This window comes from Nannospalax galili, unplaced genomic scaffold (genome assembly GCF_000622305.1).
Source record: "Nannospalax galili isolate Female #2095 unplaced genomic scaffold, S.galili_v1.0 scaffold788, whole genome shotgun sequence".
In the NCBI taxonomy this organism is placed as follows: Eukaryota; Metazoa; Chordata; class Mammalia; order Rodentia; family Spalacidae; genus Nannospalax; species Nannospalax galili.
The window spans coordinates 948,630-967,162 of record NW_008359996.1 but is presented as its reverse complement, the minus strand read 5'-3'; the positions used below and the strand labels follow the sequence as shown (position 1 = coordinate 967,162).

The following is an 18,533-nucleotide window of genomic DNA, read 5'->3' as shown; positions in this document are numbered from 1 at the left end:
ATGATCATGAAGGCCAAAAGGTATCAGACCCTGTAGAACTGGAGTTACAGGTGGTTGTGAGCTACTATGTGTGTGTGTGTGTGCTGGGAACTGAACCAGGATCCTCTGAAAGAGCAGTCAGTGCTCTTAAGAGCTGAGCCATTTCTCTAGCCACTCAGTCTATCTACTATTCGAGGTTTTTGTTTTTATTTGTTTTGTGTTTGTTTTTGTTTTGAGACAAGGCCTCTTATAACCTGCCCAGGCTAACCTGGAATTCACTATTTTAGCCGAGGATAACCTTGAATTTCTCATCATCTTGCCTCTGCCTCCCCAGTGCTAGGATTATAAGTGCGCACAGTTTTATATGGTGCTGGGGACTGAACCCAGGGCTTATTTTTAGTGCATGTGTATCACCTGCATGTATGTAAGTGCACCCGTGTCATGCAATACCAGCAGAGGTCAGAAGAGGGTGTTGGATCTCCTGGAACTGGAGTTACAGATGGTTGTTAGCTGCCATGTGGGTGCTGGGAATTGAACCCCTGTCATCTGCAAAAGCAGCCAGTGCTCTTAACCACTGAGCCATCTCTCCAGCCCCATCAACTGTAAATATTCTTTAAAAAATATGTACAATCCCACCATGGTGGCACACAATTTTAATTCCAGAACTTGGGAGGCAGATCTCTGTGAGATCTTGAGGCCAACCTGGTCTACATAGAGGGTTCCAGGCCAGCTGGGGCTACAAGGAGACCCTGTCTCAAAACAAACAGACAAAAAATATTACAGCTGGGTGTGGTGACATACACTTTTCATGCCAGCACTGGAGACAGAGGCAGGCTGATCTCTCTGAGTTCAAGGTCAGCCTATCTACGTAGCGAGTTCCAGGCTTCAGACCTTTCTGAAATGTGAAGACCCAGTGCTGCAGTGTTGAGAATCACTGCTATGGAAAGTCAAATTCAGATACTAGTCTCTAGGTTAGCTGGGTTTGGAGGAAGAAAATGGGATATTCTAACATTTGGTCCCTTCACTCAGGAAGGGGCCACAGATGTGGTTGTCATCTGAATCAGACGTACTTCCTTTCTGGTATTGCTCCCAACATGCAGGCTTTGAGGCACATAATTTACTTACTTACTTACGTATTTGTGTGTGCATGTGTATATACAGATGGAGGCCAGAGGTTTTCTTCCTTAATCATTCACCTTATTTTTTTTGAGACAGGGTCTCATTGGGCCTGGAGTGCATCAATTCAGCTAGACTGGGTGGTCAGCAAGCTCCAGGGATCCTCCTGTCTCCACCTCCCAGCACTGGGATTACAAGTGTGGCTGGCCTCTTGCATCCAGCTTTTTATGTGGGTCATAAGGATCCAAACTCACGTCTTCATATTTGCAGTCCTATACTAGTAGAGACATGCTTTTTGGCATGGTACTGATTTTTATTTTATTACAAAAGCCATATGTGTACACTATGGAAAGTTAGGAGATACAGATAAGCAAAAATAAGAGTGATTGTTAGTGGAACACAACAGTGCACACCTGAAACAGGAGGATCGCTCCTGCCTGGGACTTTGAGACTATCCTTGGCAACATAGCAAGACCAGGAAAGAGGTGGCAGAGCAGGGAGAAACCTGTTCCTGCCAGCTAGAGATTCCTGCTGCTAACAGGAATCTTGCACTTGGAACACCGTGCACTGGTCTTTTCTACCTTCTTTAAGAGCACAGAATAAGTCTAGCATAGAATGGAACCTCGATTACTGAAGGAGTGAACAGAAATGACTCCTTGCTTTTAAATTAGCATGAAGTTATCACTAAGAAGACTCCCTTCTCAAAACAAAATTAGAGTGGGGAAGTGGAAAATCACAGCTATACAATGTGTTGTATGCTGACACACATGAACACATCTCTCTGACCAAGCCCAGGGCCTGGTACCTGAGGAAGATGAGCTAAGTGGGAGGCATCATTACTGTCGTGTCTGCATTCCTCAAGCAGGCTCAAGGGTCCCCAGGCTCCTTCTGTTGGATTCTATGACAAGTGCTGTTCTAGAAGCCTATATGGGAGGCCGTCCTTCAAGAAGGCCTTATGACCCCCCAAAATGTAAAATACTTGAGTTCATATTTTGAAATTCAGGGGGAGGGCTCTGGGGTTGGGAATGTAGCTCAGTTGACAGAGTGCTTGTCTACCATGCACGAAACCTTGTTTGATCCCTAATACTGCATAAAATAGAAGTGGTGGCAGAGACTGTAAATCCCAGCACTCAGGAGGTGGAGGCAGGAGGATCACAAGCCCAGGATCACCCTCTGCTACATAGTAAATAGCCCAGGCTACGTAAGACCCTATCTTTTTTTTTTTTTTTTTTTTTTTTTTTGAGACAGGGCCTCCTTGTAGGCCCAGCTGTACTGGAACTCACTATGTAGATCAGGCTGGCCTCGAACTCACAAAGATCCACTTGCCTCTGCCTCCCAAGTGCTGGGATTAAAGGTGTGTGGCACCATGCCTGGCCGGGCTGACCCTATCTTTTTTCAAAGCATGCTTTTATTAGAATGTTTTGGGGGGTTACAGATATGAAAATGTAATCATAGAGAGCAAGGGCCTTGCTGGGTAGCACAGCCCCTCACCAACTCCCTCATGTATGCAGCACCCTAACCAACAAGGTCCATGAATAGTTCACAGAGCAGTAGTCTCTTGGATGGGCCTCCAGGTTCCAATCCTTGGTGTGAGCACTGGTTGTGTGGCCTAGGTAAATCATTTCCCTGTCCTAAACCTCAGTTTACTTGTCTGTAAAATAGAAACAGCTCCTTGTTGGGTAGTTGCAAGGAACAAAGAAATTGTAAATGAACCTAGCCCAAGGCTGATGTATAGTGACTACAGGTGGTAGTAATAGACACAGTAGTTATTTCATCCTCAGAGAGGCAGGACTAGGGAGGGGAACATGTCTTGGGTAACAGAGCCAGGTCTTAGGGTACTCGGACTCCTTTTGGGAAGGGCCACCCTCAATTCCACTTCTCAAGCACTTAAAGACCACCTCAGAGAATCCCAGCATTCAAGGAACAGTAAAATATTGCTGCAAAATTTGTGTAGAAGAGAGCACACTCTGGCTCAGGTCTGAAGAGCACTGTCTGGTCTTGGAGAGGAACAAAGTTCAGTTCCCAGCACCCACATGGTGGCTAACAACCATCTGTAACTCCAGTTCCAGGGGACACGGTGCCCTCCTCTGGCCTCTGCAGGCATTGCATGCATGCATGTCATGCATTACATACATGCAAGCAAACCGCTCATACACATAAAATTTAAAATTTAAAAATAATTCTTTTTTTTTTTTTTTTTTTTTTGGTCTTTTTGAGATGGTCTTCCTGTAGCCCCAACTGACCCGGAACTCACTATGTAGACCAGGCTGGCCTTGAACTCACAGAGATCCACCTGCCTCTGCCTCCCAAGTGCTGGGATTAAAGGCGTGTGCCACCACTTTTTTTTTTTAAAGTTACCTGTCCTCTTGATCAAGGAGGCCATGGCGACCCCACCAGATGGACTCGAACCAGTGTCCAGTCCAGGACCTTTGGCTTATCTTCACATAGATGGAACTGGTAAAAGAAAGGAGCCAGGAGCTCCTCCCAAGCCCACGTGACCCCCGAGGAACAGATCCTCAAATGACCTTAAGAGTAAAAATAAATTGGTTTATCTGGGCCAATTGTAGGGTCTTAAACACCCAAAAGGAAAGTATAACCAAAGATTAATGGGGTCAACATAATTTTTTAAGACTCCATATGTATAGCTAAAGGCTACATAACAAGCAACAATGCCAGACGGGCAATACTTTCTTTTGAGTTGTTGGCCAGAGTGGCCAAAGGGACTCCCAGATAGTAACCCAGCATAGAACTGGGAAAGTGAACAGCAGAACCCAATCTTATCTAAAGGAATATTGGCAATTGACTGCTGCTAGGTGAGGAAGAGCTGATTTTCCTAAAACAAGGAACTCTAGATAGGCTGACTAGATTTAGCAGATGGAATAGCACTGGGTAACAGCTGAGGGCACTAATAACACAGTGGACAGTAACAGGGATGACAGAGTATATGCGCTCCAGTAGGGTTGGGGGGGGGAGGCTATGGGAGGGTACCATTTGGGACGTGGGTATAAAGATGAGTAAGATTGTTTGGGATGTTCTATATGAAATACATACACAAATACACACAAATCAATTTAAAAAAAATTGTTTTTAAAGTGCACACTAGCCGGGTGTGGTGGCATACACCTTTAGTCCCAGCACTCAGGAGGCAGAAGCAGGCAGATCTCTGTGAGTTCAAGGCCAGCCTGGTCTACATAGAGAGTTCCAGACTGGCTGGAGCTACAAGGAAACCCTGTCTCAAAAAAACAAAAAACAAACAAAAAAAAACCAAAAAAACAAACAAACAAAAAAAAAACAGAGAAAAAGACAAAACAAAAAGATAATACCTGGGGGCTGGAGAAATCGTTCAGTGGCACTGGCTCCTCCTGCAGAGGATCCAGGTTCAGCTCCCAGAACCCATATGGCAGCTAACAACCATCCATAACTCCAATTCTAGGGGATCCAATGCTCTCTTCTGACCTCCTTGGGCACTGCACAACACGGGTGCACCTACACACATGCAGGCAAAACATTCACACACATAAAATAAAATAAATTTCTTTTTAAAGAGTGCACACTCGGGCCAGAGAGATGGCTCAGCAGTTAAGAGCACTGGCTGCTCCTGCAGAGGACCTGGGTTCAATCCCCAGCACCCACATGGCAGCTAACAACTGTCTGTAACTCCAATTCTAGGGGATCCAATGCCCTCTTCTGACCTCTGTGGACATTGTACAACATGGGTAGACTTACACTCATACACATAAAATAAAAATAATTTTTTTAAAAAAGAGTGCACACTCTAAAGTCAGGCTATATAACTCTACTATTTACTAACTAGGGGACAAATGGATTAACTTCTGTGCCTCAGTTTTCTCATCTATAAAATGGAAATAATAGTACTTACCTCATGAAGTTCAAATGATTTTTGTGAGATTATGTACACACATAGTGCTCAAATATTACCTAGCTCACTGGTAGTGGACAGCCCCTGCTCCCATCACACCATGTAACCCAGTCTGGCCTGGCCTGGAATTTGCCTTTTTGCTGCCTCTCCACCTCCCTGCTGGGACTGCAAGCACACACCACCATGTCCGGTTTTATATGATGCTGGGAATCAAACAACACAGAAGCTATCAACTTAACCATATCTCTAGTTCTTGAGGTTTTAAAAATATACTAATTATTATGTGTGTGTGTGAGTGTGTGTGTGTGTGTGTGTGTGTGTAAGGGGTTGATGTTGGGTGTCCTCCTCTATGCCTTCCCATTTTATTCTTGAGACAGGGTCTTCCACTGAACCTGGAGTTCATGCACACACTGGCGCCTACATGCCCTGTAAAATCTGGGGACCGAATTCAGCTGTTAGGCTTATGTGGCAACTGCTTTTTATCCACTGAGTCATCTCACCAGCCTGTGTTACTTGTTTTTTTAGATAAGGTCTCATTATGTGGTTCAGGCTAGTCTCAAATTGGTGATCCTCCTGCCATACACATAAAGGTTGGCCATGACATCATGGCCAACCCCAGTGCTGGGGGCGGGGGTGTTGTGAGGCAGATCCCTAGAGCTCAATGGCCAGCAAACGTAGCCAAAGTTATGAGCTCCAGGTTCAGTGAAAGACCCTGTCTTCAAGAATAAGGTGGAGAGGGTGGAAAGGAATAAAGGAAGACATCCGACATCAACATCCCTCTACACCCATGCACAGAAGTGAACATGTACCTACACCTGTATGTACACAATGCTCGCGCCTGCACATCCACACACAAAGAAATAAATGTATCAGATAACAGTAGCTATTATGTAGCTCAGGGGTAGATACTTGCCTAGAACGTGTGAGGTCCTGGGTTTCACCCCAGCAGTTGGGGGTGGGGGTGGGGCTGTAGGTTGAGGATATAGCTAAATTGGCCCCGGATTCTGTCCTTAGCACCACATAAAACCAGATGAAGCAACACACTCCTGTTATTCTAGCACTTGGGAAGTGGAAACAGAAGGATCAAAAGTTCAAGGCCAGCCTAGTGACCCTCTCAGAAGGAAGGAAAGGGGGAAATAGGAAATAGGAAGAAAGGAGGGATAAAGGGAGTGTAAGGAAGGAGGGAGGTGAAGGGTCTTGGCTTCCTTGACTGTACTGGGGAATCAGGAGATCCTAGAGTGCAAGTTGAAAAGAATGGACTGTCCTCAGCTAGCCTGGGGGGTGCACACGTCACCACGGCCCGGAAAACCAAGGCCCAGAGGGGTTAAGATGCTGCCCAGGTCATGGGGGTGCACCGACAGCGGGCAGGGCGCCGGGCTGTCCTCACCGCACGAGCGCCGGAGACTGGCGGCGTGGGGAACAGCCGCGCCCCGCCCCACCGGAAGTCCGCCCGGGCCGGTCTAGCGCGCCCGTCGGTGGCCTTAACCCTTCTCCGGCCGGGGCACATGGCTCTCCTTTGTCTCCTCGCAGGAGACGGTGCAGGAAGCGAGGCCCTCGCCACCGCCACAGAAAGCCCCGGCCCAGCGCCCGTCCGGGTCCCGGTCCAGCCCCAGCCGCACTCCCGGCCCAGCCCCGGTCCCTTGGGGCTTTCACTGAATCCAATCACATCTTTCCGGCTCCTTCCTAAATTCTTAAACTGCATTAAAACCTCAACCAGGGTCATTATGGATTCGACAACGTTTTAAGTTGCCGCCGAATTTCCTGAACTCCCTGGAGCGGATGTAATATTGCCACGAATTCTAATCAATAGTAAAGTGAACGTTGAAAAGTGGTGTGCAAAAATCAAACCAGGTCTGACTGGAAAGGCCTGGAATCCCAGTTCTGTAGGGGGCTGAGTCTGGGTGAGTTCTAGACCAGACCCTGCCTCAAAACAACCAACTAACTTACAGATTCACTCTCTGGACCTGGTCCACAGTTTTCCTGGCATAGTTCAGACAGATGACCCCAATTTGAGGAAATGACTGACTATTGGATTACTGTCTCCACTCTTTTAGGGCAACTAAGATCTAGGCAGGCAAAGTGACAATGAATACAAATCAGCTTGAATCGGGGAATAACTTCATTCTATCCTGCCTCATGACCCTTCACCACACTAGAGGTGCTTACCTGAGGGGAGCAAAGGACCAGAAAGGCTAAGACCTGACAACCTGAAAAATCCATAGACAAATGCAAAAGAATGGGAAGTAGATCACTGTGCTCTTCCTATGCTGTGTGGAGTCTTGGGGTCATGAGCCAGTAACATCCCTGCCTTCCCAACCTTGCAGATTCCTAGTTAACTGCTGCAGGGTCAGTTGAGGGCATATTTCAAGTACACATTCTGACCTAGGAAAGTAGCCACAGGAGGCTTGGACAACCCAAAGGGCTCAAGGTGAGAGGTACTTGAGCTAACACTCCTTTGGTCGCCTGACCTTGGTGACCTCCGGGAGTCTCCAAGACAGCAGAGTCAGATACTATATTAACATCTTGGGACTGGAGAGATGGCTAAGCAGTTAAGAGCACTAGCTGCTCTTGCAGGGGACCTGGGTTTGATTCCCAACAACCATATAGAGGCTAACAACCATCCCTAACTCCAGTTCCAGGGGATCCAATGCCCTCTTCTGACTTCCTCAGGCATTGCTCGACACAGGCACACTTACATACATGCAGGCAATACACTCATACAAATAAAATAGAAATACAGATAAAATATTTAAAAATAAATTAGTAAATAAATAAAACCTTGAGAAGTGATTAAAAAAAAAAAAAAAAAAGACCCACATATATCCCAGGCTGGCCTCAAACCTGCTATATAGCCAAGAGTGACCACCAGGCCTAGTTTACGTGGGACTAGGGTTTGAACCTGGGACTTTAGGCATGCCAGGCAAATATTCTACCAACTCAGCTCCATGCCCAGCCCTGACACTGTATCAGCAATGTAACCTGAAAATAAGCAGAGCTTCACCAGAGGAAGAGATGTGCTGCTTGTGTTAGTTATTAATCGCTTATCACTAATGAAAAGTGAAATTCTGCACACAATACTAGGCCCTAGGGGACTAGATATGGCTTTCTAACAGCAAGATTCAATAAAAGGGGAAGTACAGTGACTTACCAAGGACCTGACCTAGTTGGAAGGTCAAGGAACCTTCCAGTAGGAGGTGAGAGGACTGCAAAGTCTGAAAGGTAAGTGTTGGCTAGAAAGAGAGGACAGGAAGAGCTTTTGAGGCAGAGGAAGCAGCAAGTAGGATCACCCTGGGCAGTTTCAGTGTTTTATTTTTAAAAAAAAAAATATATATATATATATATATTTACATATGTATATATAGGGGTGGGGTCTCATGTAGCCCATGCAGGTTTGGAGCTTTCTGTATAGTTGAGGATGACCTTGAACTCCTGATCTTCCTGCCTCTACTTTCCAAGTGATGAGATTATAGGCCTGTGCTACCATGCCCAGCTCAGCTTCAGTGTTAAAAGTTAGGTAGAGAACCATGGGAAGAGAGGCAAGAGAGAGGGCAGGAGCCAAACTAAACAGAGGCTGGTTTGCCATGCCAAGGCATTTGGTGGGAGAACACCACAGACAAAGACAGGTGTGAAAGAGTGCCATGGCTGAAGGATAGAAAGTAAGATATTACTAGAACACTAGGTGAGGAGGCTGAAATTGATCAGCTAGTAACATGAGGCCATGCAGGGGCCACACACAAGATGAACTGTCTAGAGCCCATCCTACCCAGGAGTAGCCTGTACTCTGCAGCACTCTGTAATAACCACTCTGAGAGGCACATGTAATGCCTCAGAACTGCTGCTTTCAAGAGCAGCCAAGAGTCCAGATTTGTATATGAAATCATTTTCTTTTTGGCAACTTATTCAACATTATATAAATAAGCAATCATATCTCTAGGCCAATTCTTAAAAAGTGGCAGTACATGAGTACTGCCTAGGGAGCTTTCAAAACTCCTAATGGACAGAGTCACCCATTGTACCACAAAACGTATCTGGAGTAGAAGCCAAGCATCAGATTTATAAATGATTCTCATGGTGATTCCAATGCATATTAGTTTAGGAAACACAGTATGTTCTTGACAGGCCAGGGCATAATAAGCCACTAAGGTTTTAGAGCAGGACAGTACTACACCAGTTTGGATTTTAAGAAAACTCAGAGCCAGGTATGATGGTGCATACCTTTAATCCTGGCACTGGGGAGGCAGAAGTAGGCAGTTCTCTGTGAGATTGAGGCCAGCCTGGTCTATATAACAAGTTCCAGGTCAGATGGGGCTACAGGGAGACCTTGTCTCAAAAGACCGGGGAAAAAAAAATAAAAAAGAAAACTAAATCATTGTAGGGAACATGATCTTGGGTGAGAATGGGATGGGCCTGGAGCCGAGGGGCAGTGACAGAATCCCACTAGGGTGACCAGCCATCCCAGTTTGTCCAGGACTGAGGAATTTCCTGGGATGTGGAACTTAAAATGCTAAAGTGAAGAAGAAAGTCTTTGGTAAATTGGGTGCTTGATCACCTTAGATCCTGCCTCTGATTCAGTGGTAACCCCAGATTTCTGGGAATGTCATAGACTGTTCATTCTAAAAAGATTCTTCAGAAAGGCTGTTTATCTCCATGGAGTGCACTCACCTAGGACAATCCCTAGGCTTATACAGACTTGTTCTCAGAGCTAGGTAGGGACTCAGATCCACCTGTTCTCTACCTAGAGTTATCTTGGTCAAACTGAGGACTATAGAGTTCAGTTTAGCAATAAAAAGGAACAACTATGACCTGCAAAACAATATGGACAATGATAATGAATACTGTAGTGAGGGCTGAGGATGTAGCTTAGTTGGTAGAGTGCTTGTCAAGCATGTATGAAGTCCTGGGTTCGATCCCCAGAATCTCATAAACCAGGTGTGGTGGCACATGCCTGTAATTCTGGTGTTTGGGAGGCAGATGCTAGAAGGTCACCACAAGTTCAAGTCTAGCCTGCTCTACATGGCTAGTTCCAGCCTGGACTATATAGGAAGACCCTATCTCAAAGGCAAAAAAAAAAAAAGGCCTGGTGAGATGGATTACTGGGTAAAGTGTCTTTGCACTTGCCACCAAGCCTGATGACCTGAGTCCTGAGTTCCATCCTGGGTACCCACATAGTGAAAGGAGAAAAGTAACTCCTTCACACTGTCCTCTGACATCCATGTACATGCCATAACGCGAGCGCACACACACACACACACACACACACACACACACACACACACACACACAATGTAAAAGAAAGTTTAATAAATATTAAATGCAGTTAACTTTTTTACCGTCTCCCAGCCTGAAAGATATATTCTGTGCTTGTCCTGCCTGGGAGGCTCTGCCATCTGAACTCAATTCCCACTGCTCTCTTCTCCCTCCAGCTCCGGCCACACTGACCCTATTGCCAGGCATGTTCTAGCTCAGGGCCTTTGCATTGGCTATTCCCTCTCCCTGAAATGCTCTTTACCCAGAACTTCATGTGGCTCTGTAGCCTCGCTTCAAACTGTTCTTCAAACTTCTCCCCAGTGAGGCCTCTTCTGAGCTCTCTAAAATTGCAACACGCTCTTTCCCCACCTCTCTTACTCTGCATGACTGTTTGAAAGTACAGTCACAAATCACACAACAATGTTTTGGTCAACAACAGGCAGCAGAGATGGTGCCCCATAAGATAATATCATCCAGGGACATTATAGTTACCTTAGTTTGTGTTCAGACACTCTCCAATGTCACAGAACAATGAAAATGCCCAAGGTGCATTTCTCAGGGCATATCCCCTTCCTTAAAGGACTAGGAGTGTACTTCTGTCTTCCTACCAGTGGCCCCAATATCCCAAGGATGGACTCCAGAAGGGTGGGGTTCTTTTATGTTTTACGTTTCCCCAGGGCCCAGAGCAGAGCTCAGCAAACAGTACCTACAAATCATCGATTCAGAGAATTCCTCTGTCCTCCAGCTGACACAGACCATTGCAAGGCAACACTCAGAGCAAGGGGAGGGGAGCCGAGAGAGAGACTAGAGGATACCACCGGGAAGCAAGGTTTGGGAAACAAGGGGAACCTGTCTGGTGAGGAGAGGAAGGGGCTGTGGCAACGCAGATACATTGAATGAGGCCTCAGAGATGAGACCTTGGTGCAGTGCATCTGAGGGAGTAGTGGGGGTGTGAAGGCAGCAGAGCATGGGCTCTGTCCTGCATATAAGCAGCACCACAGCACTGTGGAAAGATGTAGGCTTCTGAAGAACTGCGCACTGCAGAGCAAAGAAGCTTGGGTAGAAGCAGGCAGGGTTGGAAGCAAGAAACTAGTTTTCTTGGCACCTAAAAAATGTAGAGGCCTGGAGAAATGGCCCAGTGGTTAAAAGCACTGGCTGCTCTTGCAGAGGACCTAAATTCAGTTCCTAGCACCTACAGATGCTAGGTGGCTAACAACCATCTGTAACTCCTGTTCCAGGGGATCTTATGCCCTCTTCTGGCCACCATGGAAAATGCATGTATGTGGTGCACTTACATACATGCAGGCAAAACATTTGTACTCATAAAGTACAAATAAATAAAATTACAAAAAGAAAAAAAGTAGAGTAGGACTGGGGGTGTAGCTCAGTTGGTAGAGTGCTTGCTTAGCATGCACAAAGCCCCAGATTCCACCCCCAGCACTGTATAAAACCAAGCATGGTGATGCATGCCTGTAATCCCAGCGTTAGGAAGATGGAAGGAGAACCAGAAACTCAGGCTGCATTGTAATAGGATGGAGACATAAGATATGCTGGCTAGGGAAGGGGATGGGGGTGGTGGGGGGATGATGAGCACAGAAGATGGAAAGGATAAGTTGGAAGGAAAATGAGCCTGAAGTCCATGGGACATCTCAGGGGATGTGCCACCATTTGGCTATTTGAGTCTGGAGGCTCAGAGCAAAATCTGGAAGTATGGACCATTAACTCCCTTGAGTAGGTGCCAGTCCCCAAGGGAGAGTGTTCATGAAGAGAAAAGCCAGGATAGGGCAGCAAGCATTTAGGAAGCATGGATGGGCATAGGGTAGGGAAGACAGCAGAGCCCCAAATGTAAGTAGAATTTCCAGAAAGAAAGAATGTGAATGTGGGGAGAGAAGAGAGGGCACAGCAGTTGAGACATCGGGATGTGACTAAGGAAGGGATGGCTTGTAGATCGAGACAGGGAGTAGGCCAGAGAAAGCTGGAGCAAAGTGGGTTGGAACAGGAGGGACAGAAGTGGGGGGGACAGAAGCTGAGAAGATTCAAACTCCAGTCTCTTAAGGCTACTCAGAAATGGATACCTGATACAGGGCCAGAACCCTCCCCAGTTTTGCTGAGAAGAGGGTCTCTGGTACCTCTCTCCGCACCTTAGTATCTTCATGAGTAATATGGGGCAATGTGTAAAAAGGCTGCCATTGACCGAGCACTTAATACACACTACATGAAGGGCTCTTTCCATGCACTGTCTCATTTAATCCTTAGAATAGTCTCACTAGGTTCACATTACTATTAGCCCCCATTTCACAGATGACACAACAAAGTGTTTATAGTGCACTTATATTACTCCACAGCTTCACTGGGGGCAGTAATGGGATGACGCACCCAGAAAATTGCTGAGGTTACAACGTGTGGCATACTAAACAACAGCCCTCCAGAGACATCACATCCCAAGCTCCACTTTACATGGCAATGAAATTTTCAAATGGATTCAATTCCAAGATAGAGGAAGGGCCTGGATATCTAGGCGGGCCAGTGTGATCACAGGGCCCATGCAAGAAGCAGCAGGTGATGTAACAATGAAAACAGAAAGAGAGAGGTTAGGAGAAGCTGCATGCGGGATTTGAAGAGAGAAAGGCCACAAGCTGGAAAGTATGCCTTGAATGCAGGCAGCTTCTAGAAGCTGAAAAGACATGGTAGATTTTCCCTGGCAGCTGACGGGAGGAGCCAGTCCTGGGACTCCTTGAGGTTAGCACTGTGACACTAATTTGGGCTTCTGACCTCCAGGATGACTACATAATGAATCTGGGTAGCACTAGCCAGTGATTTTTGGTATTTATTAGACAGCAATACGAACAAATATATCACATCCCTACACTGGCTGTCCTGGCCAGCCCTGGCACCTGTCACATAGGGAGTACTTTGACATTTTTAAACGTTTCTATAGTTCTACTTTTGCCCTCTCTAAACTTCAGTCTCTCCTTTTGTTAAAAATAAGAATGCAGCTAATACACCTGACCCTGCTTCTCTTAAAAGCACAGATTGAGGAGTTCTTATGTGGTTTGAAGTTTCCCACCTACCATTGGAGCAGGTGAGGCCTGGCTATTGTCCCCATTGCTCAAATGAACAAAGGCTCAGAGAGTAGAAATGGCCTGCCTAGAACCGTAAGATGTGAGTGACAGAGCCAGGACCTGAACCAGGGCTCCAGATTTTAGATCTGCCATATTGGGAGTCATACCTCAGAGCCCATCTCACATGCCACCTCCTCAGAGCTTTTCCTGGATAACCCCAGGCTACTCACTCTTTCCTGTTTTTCTTTTGAGATAGGTCTCACTATGTAGCCCACACCACCTGGAACCCACAATTCTCCTGCCTCAGCCTCCTGAGTACTGTGATTACAAATGTGTGCCACCATGCCCAGCCCCATATTCATTCATTCATGAGGCAGTTGCTAGGCTTGCTCCATTCTCCATGTTAAGCAAGGTAAGGCCAGGGACCATTTCTGCCCTTGAGGTGCCTGTGGCAAGACAGAAATACAACCTGATGGTCCCAAACAGCCTGATAAATGCTGAGACAAAGGGAAGGAAGCTCATGGGGTTGTAGACTTCAAAGGGAATGATGTTGATCAAGTCTAGGATCAGGGACTGTGTCTAACAGGAGGTGACAAGGAGGGATCAGCCCAGAAGTGTGGGCCTGGATTCTGCATGGTTCAGCTGGAGACAAAATGCTTCTGCTTCCTGAGGGCAGGGAAGGGGTTGGACATTCAAGGCCTCTCTGTCCCTCTGTCCTATGTTCCTGTGAGTGAAATGTAAACCATGGGCCTTACTGCCCAGAACTTTAACAACTGCTGGACCTAGGGGAGAGTTGAATCTTGGGATTCCCAGAAGAGTTGGGTAAGGTAAGAAAGGGTCAAAGGTCAGGGGAGAAGGGCACAGTGGGAGTACAAGGGAGGTGGGGTCCTGGCTAAAGCCCTCACTGCACATCTAATCTTGGTATGAATATAGGTCATCTCAGAGCCTCAGTGACCCCATCTGAGGAACAGAGCATGAGCCAAAATTGTCTCCAAAGACCCTCCCCAGCCTTGACAGGGAAATGACATGACACAAAATTACAAAAGGGTCTTTATTTATAAAAAGCCAAAGGGGCCCCTGGAGCAACAGGACAGGAGGCAGGCGACTTCTCAGGGGTCAGGGGCATTTGGGCAGATGCGCTTGAGTGGGGGGGCGCCCTCCGAGTCCTCTGTGTCACCCTGGGCTGCCTCGGGGACGGGTGGCACTGGCTCAAAGACAGGGTAAGCTTCAGGGGCCTGAAGAGGAAGGGCGGACAGGTGTGAGCTCCACTCTAACCCAGGAGTCCAGCCTCCTAGCCTCCGCCTTCTCCACTCTACTCCCCTGGGGACCCAGAGTCTGGCCCAGGACCAAGTGACCACAATGTAGATTAGGGCACCAAAAACAATGACAGCACCGTTTGGAGGAAAGAATTTGATTTTTCTTAAAAGTGCATCAAAGTAGTCCTTGTGAGAAAAGGCAAGGTGATTTCTTAAACTAATTTTATGGTTCAGAATTCTATGTGACTTTCAATGCTGGGGAGGGGGGGTGTCTCATGCATGCTGAGTGTGCGCAGTACCACTGATCTGTACTCCAAGTGAGTCCTCAAAGGAGCACCGAGATCATTTCAGGCTATTTTTTAAATTCAGATTTAGTTTTATTTTTAATTATATGTGTGTGTGCCTGCATGTGGGTATGTAAATGTGAGCGCAGGTGCCCCACAGAGCCCAGAGGAGGCAGATCCTCTGGAGGTGGAGTTACAGGTGGTTGTGAACTGCCTGACGTGGGTGCTGGGAACAGAACTTGGGTTCTCTACAAGAGCAGTACATACTCTTAACCACTGAGCCATCTCCTCAGTCCCCTCATTTCAGGCTTTTAATGCTCCTAAATGAGCTGTGATCCAGCCCTCAGGACTTTGTTTCTAGAACACTTTCTTTTTTTCAGTCTCAAGAATCCAACTAAGCTTCTTACTAGGTTCTAGGTCCACGTCTCCCTCCTGGAATGCAGGCTCCCTGTGCCCGAGTCCCACTCCTGCCCAGGCCAGGGAGTCCAGCCTCTGGCCTCTCTCACCTCAGCTTCCAGCAATTCTGGCACAGGCTCCTCCTTGGTCAGCTTCGGGGGTTCATCAGTGCCGCCTGCAGGTGTTCCCCCAGGGTCTGGAATGCCAAATGAACAGAAATCCCCTGAGCAGCCACTCTACCACAGAGAGGCAAGTACCAATCACATACAACAGGGCACAAGAAAGAAGACTCAAGTTGGATCTTGAACTGTGAGTAGGGAGTGAGCCCATAGGGCAGAATTTAGACAGAAGGGATTCTGTGTTGTTCTGAGTTCAATCCTGACCTTAAGGAAGCTATTTCTCAGAGCCTCAATGAAATCATCTGCAAAAGGGGGACAGCAATACCACAAGATACTGCCTTGAGGATTAAGTAAGGGAATATTAAGAAAGGTAATATGGGTAAAGCCTTTAGCATAGTATCTGCACATAGTAGGTGCCCAGTAAGTGCTAGCTATCATTTGTGGTACTAGAGATATGGAGTAGGAAACTGGAGTATGATAGATAAACACTGGACCACAGACCTATATCCCCAGTTCTTTTTTTTTTTTGAGACAAGGTCTCTCTGTAGCCCCAGCTGGCCTGGAACTCTCTATGTAGATCAGGCTGGCCTCAATCTCACAGACACCAGCCTGCCTCTGCCTCCCAAGTTCTGGGATTAAAGGTGTGTGCCACCAAGCTCATCTAAGTCCTATCATTTTATATTAATAAAAATGTTTGTAACAATCTAGACATGATTCCAAAGCCCATGCCATAGCGTTCTTGGCAGGAAACAATGCCAGCAGGCAACAGTTTGTAAAGGCCCCAAGAGTCAAACTAAGGAATCAAAGGCCATGGGGAGCCACTGAAGGATACGAAGCAGGAAAATGACCATCCAGTTTTGTGCTTAAGAAAAGCTGTTCTGCAGCTGTGTGGAAGCCACAGAAGACAAGTGAGGAGGCTAGAGCAGGTCCAAGTGAGTAGTGAGAAGGCAGAGCCCAAGGCAGGTAAGTCAGAAGGGAACCAACTTTATGAAGACAGAGGAGCCGAAGAGGGCTCAGGCCCAAGATGTTGGCTCACCAGCTCTGTGAGTCTGGGCACCTTTCTCTAGATTTCCATCTCCTCATGTATAAATAGGAATCATAATAGGATCATCACTTCCATAAGGTGATAGTGAAGAGAAAAAAGTGAATATAGTGAATGAGGAAAAAAATGTGAAGTGCTTAGAAGAATGCCTGGCATAGAAGGGGCTCAGTGAGTATTAGGTACCATTCTCTCTACTGCTATTCTTCACTACTATGATTATCAGTGCAAGTTATTCCCTTACAAATATTCACTGAACACCTATTATGGGTCCCACAGTTACAGGAATGTTACAAGAATGAACAAAACCAGTATGGCCCCAACATGCAGGAAGCTGATTTTAGGTGGAAGTGGGGGGAAGAGACAGTAAGCTAGCAAAGAAATAAATTTACATGGAAATCTCAGACGGTGACATGTTACCTACAGATTTAAGAGGCCAGAGGAATGAGAGACAGTAGCTAGAAGTAATTTCTGCCAGGGTCAGGGAAGGTTCCCTGGGAAGCAGCACTGGGAGCGGGGTCATGACACAGGTACAAGGACAAGATGGTGGGTTTAATTTTAGAGATAAGACAGAGGCAAGAGCTCCTGGCAGGCACATGGTCCTACCTCTCTCTTGACCAAGTTGTGGGGGCTGAGTTTCCTCAGTAATCCCTTCTAGGGGTCCAGTTGGTGACGCTGGGCGGCTGGGCTGGGGAGTCCCCCCAGGACTGGGCTCAGTGCCCTTTTGCAAGGAACCTTCAGAATGGAAACTCTGATTGCTGTTCTCATCTGTGGAAGCAAGAGCCAAGATGTTTGGCCTGAGCAACCCGCCCCAAAGTAGCCTCCTTCGGGTCCCACAATCACTGAATTCCAGAATCTCTACATACCATTGAGATCCAGCAGGATGAGAGGGCCACCCCCTCTGGGACTGGTGCCCCTGCCCCGCCTCTCCCGTCCACGAGATCTCTCTGCCCCGCCACCTGCCCGCCGTCTCTCCTGAGGGGGTTAGAGGGATAAAGTCTGAGCCATTTGTCTAGGAAGCTCTTGCAAAGTCCCTCTGTACAAATAAGGAAACTGAGGCACAGAGAAGCAAAAGGAGCTATCTGAGGTTATGTGGCTGCGTTGGGTCTTGAACTACGGGAATCTAGAGCAGGAAAAAGGCAAAGGGGAAGGAGGTGCTAATAAACGTTACCATCTGCCTGAGCTCCACACTGTAGTCTCCAAGAGCAAAAGTACTGAAGGCCAAGGTGGGGAGGGGATTGCCTGAGGTTGCACAGATACAGGGCCTGGTGGGGGTGGGGCATGCTCACCTCCTCCTGGGGGTCCACCACAGGCACCCATTTGAAGATTCGAAGGGAAGTGTCACCCACAGTCACCCAGCGCTTCTCCCTGTGGGAGGGTAGGGGGCTGGGTCAGGGAGGCCCAAGAGTAATCCCCACAGAGCTGGAGGTACCTGCAGAGGTCGGGGAGATGAGCTAGGGTAGGGATAATTTCGCTAATACGGCATAGAAGCAGAAAGAGCCCTGCAAATCCCAGGGCGTAGATGGAGGTGCCCCTAGGGAGAGGCTACGACTTGGAGCTGTGGTCTTGCAAACCCCAGGGGCACTCTACTCGGCATCAAAAAGGGCCTGGCTGGAGATTATCTAGCAAGGAAGATCAAGAGGCACACTTGCAGGAGGAGTGTCAAAGCTTCAGGGGGCGGGGCATAGATGAGGGCTCCCGCTCCGGGAGGGCACGACTCGGGACCACGCTTTGTAGACCTCTGGGAATTGCCAAGGATGGAGGAACAGAGCCCTGTCCACCCGGAGCACAGCTGCTGGGTGGGGGCAGCTGGCTAGGGAAGGGGGGACGCGCCTGGAGGAGGTGGCTCTGCCGCGTCCCTGGCCCAGGGGCAGCGCTCACCATCTCCGGACCTTCTCGATGGTCGCCATCACCTTCTTGATGTCATCCTTGGCCCGGCTCCGGGTCTCGGCTCGCACGGTCCGGCCGGCCATGCTCGCGGGACTGGGGCCGGGGCCGAGCCCGCGGCGGGGCTGCCTGGAGTCCGGCGGGCTCAGGCTGGGCGCCAGGCCCGGGCGCCGCTCTCTTGGCCTGCCGTCCCTCCGGGAGTTGGCCGCGCCCTCCCCCGCTCCCCAACGCCTCCGCGAGTCCCCGCCCGGCTTCCTGCTGCCGCGCC

At 47.9% G+C, this 18,533-nt stretch overlaps 1 protein-coding gene across 2 annotated transcripts in view; it reads right to left on the bottom strand.

Annotated features, from left to right (window-relative positions):
- Bcl7c (BAF chromatin remodeling complex subunit BCL7C) overlaps positions 1–18,527 on the bottom strand; it is a 43,508-nt gene extending 24,981 nt beyond the window's left edge. The window contains exons 1-6 of one of the 2 annotated variants that reach the window (XM_008823830.2): positions 18,260–18,527; positions 17,668–17,746; positions 17,245–17,353; positions 16,985–17,146; positions 15,331–15,416; positions 14,322–14,519 (exon numbers count right to left, since the gene is read on the bottom strand). In XM_008823830.2, coding sequence (XP_008822052.1) covers positions 14,394–14,519; positions 15,331–15,416; positions 16,985–17,146; positions 17,245–17,353; positions 17,668–17,746; positions 18,260–18,351 — 654 coding nt within the window. In that variant the 5' untranslated portion in view covers positions 18,352–18,527 and the 3' untranslated portion in view covers positions 14,322–14,393. Of the gene's footprint in view, positions 1–14,321; positions 14,520–15,330; positions 15,417–16,984; positions 17,147–17,244; positions 17,354–17,667; positions 17,747–18,259 lie in introns of those variants that run through there. The other variant, XM_008823831.2, reaches the window with a different exon arrangement.
- Between the last annotated feature and the right edge of the window lie 6 nt (positions 18,528–18,533).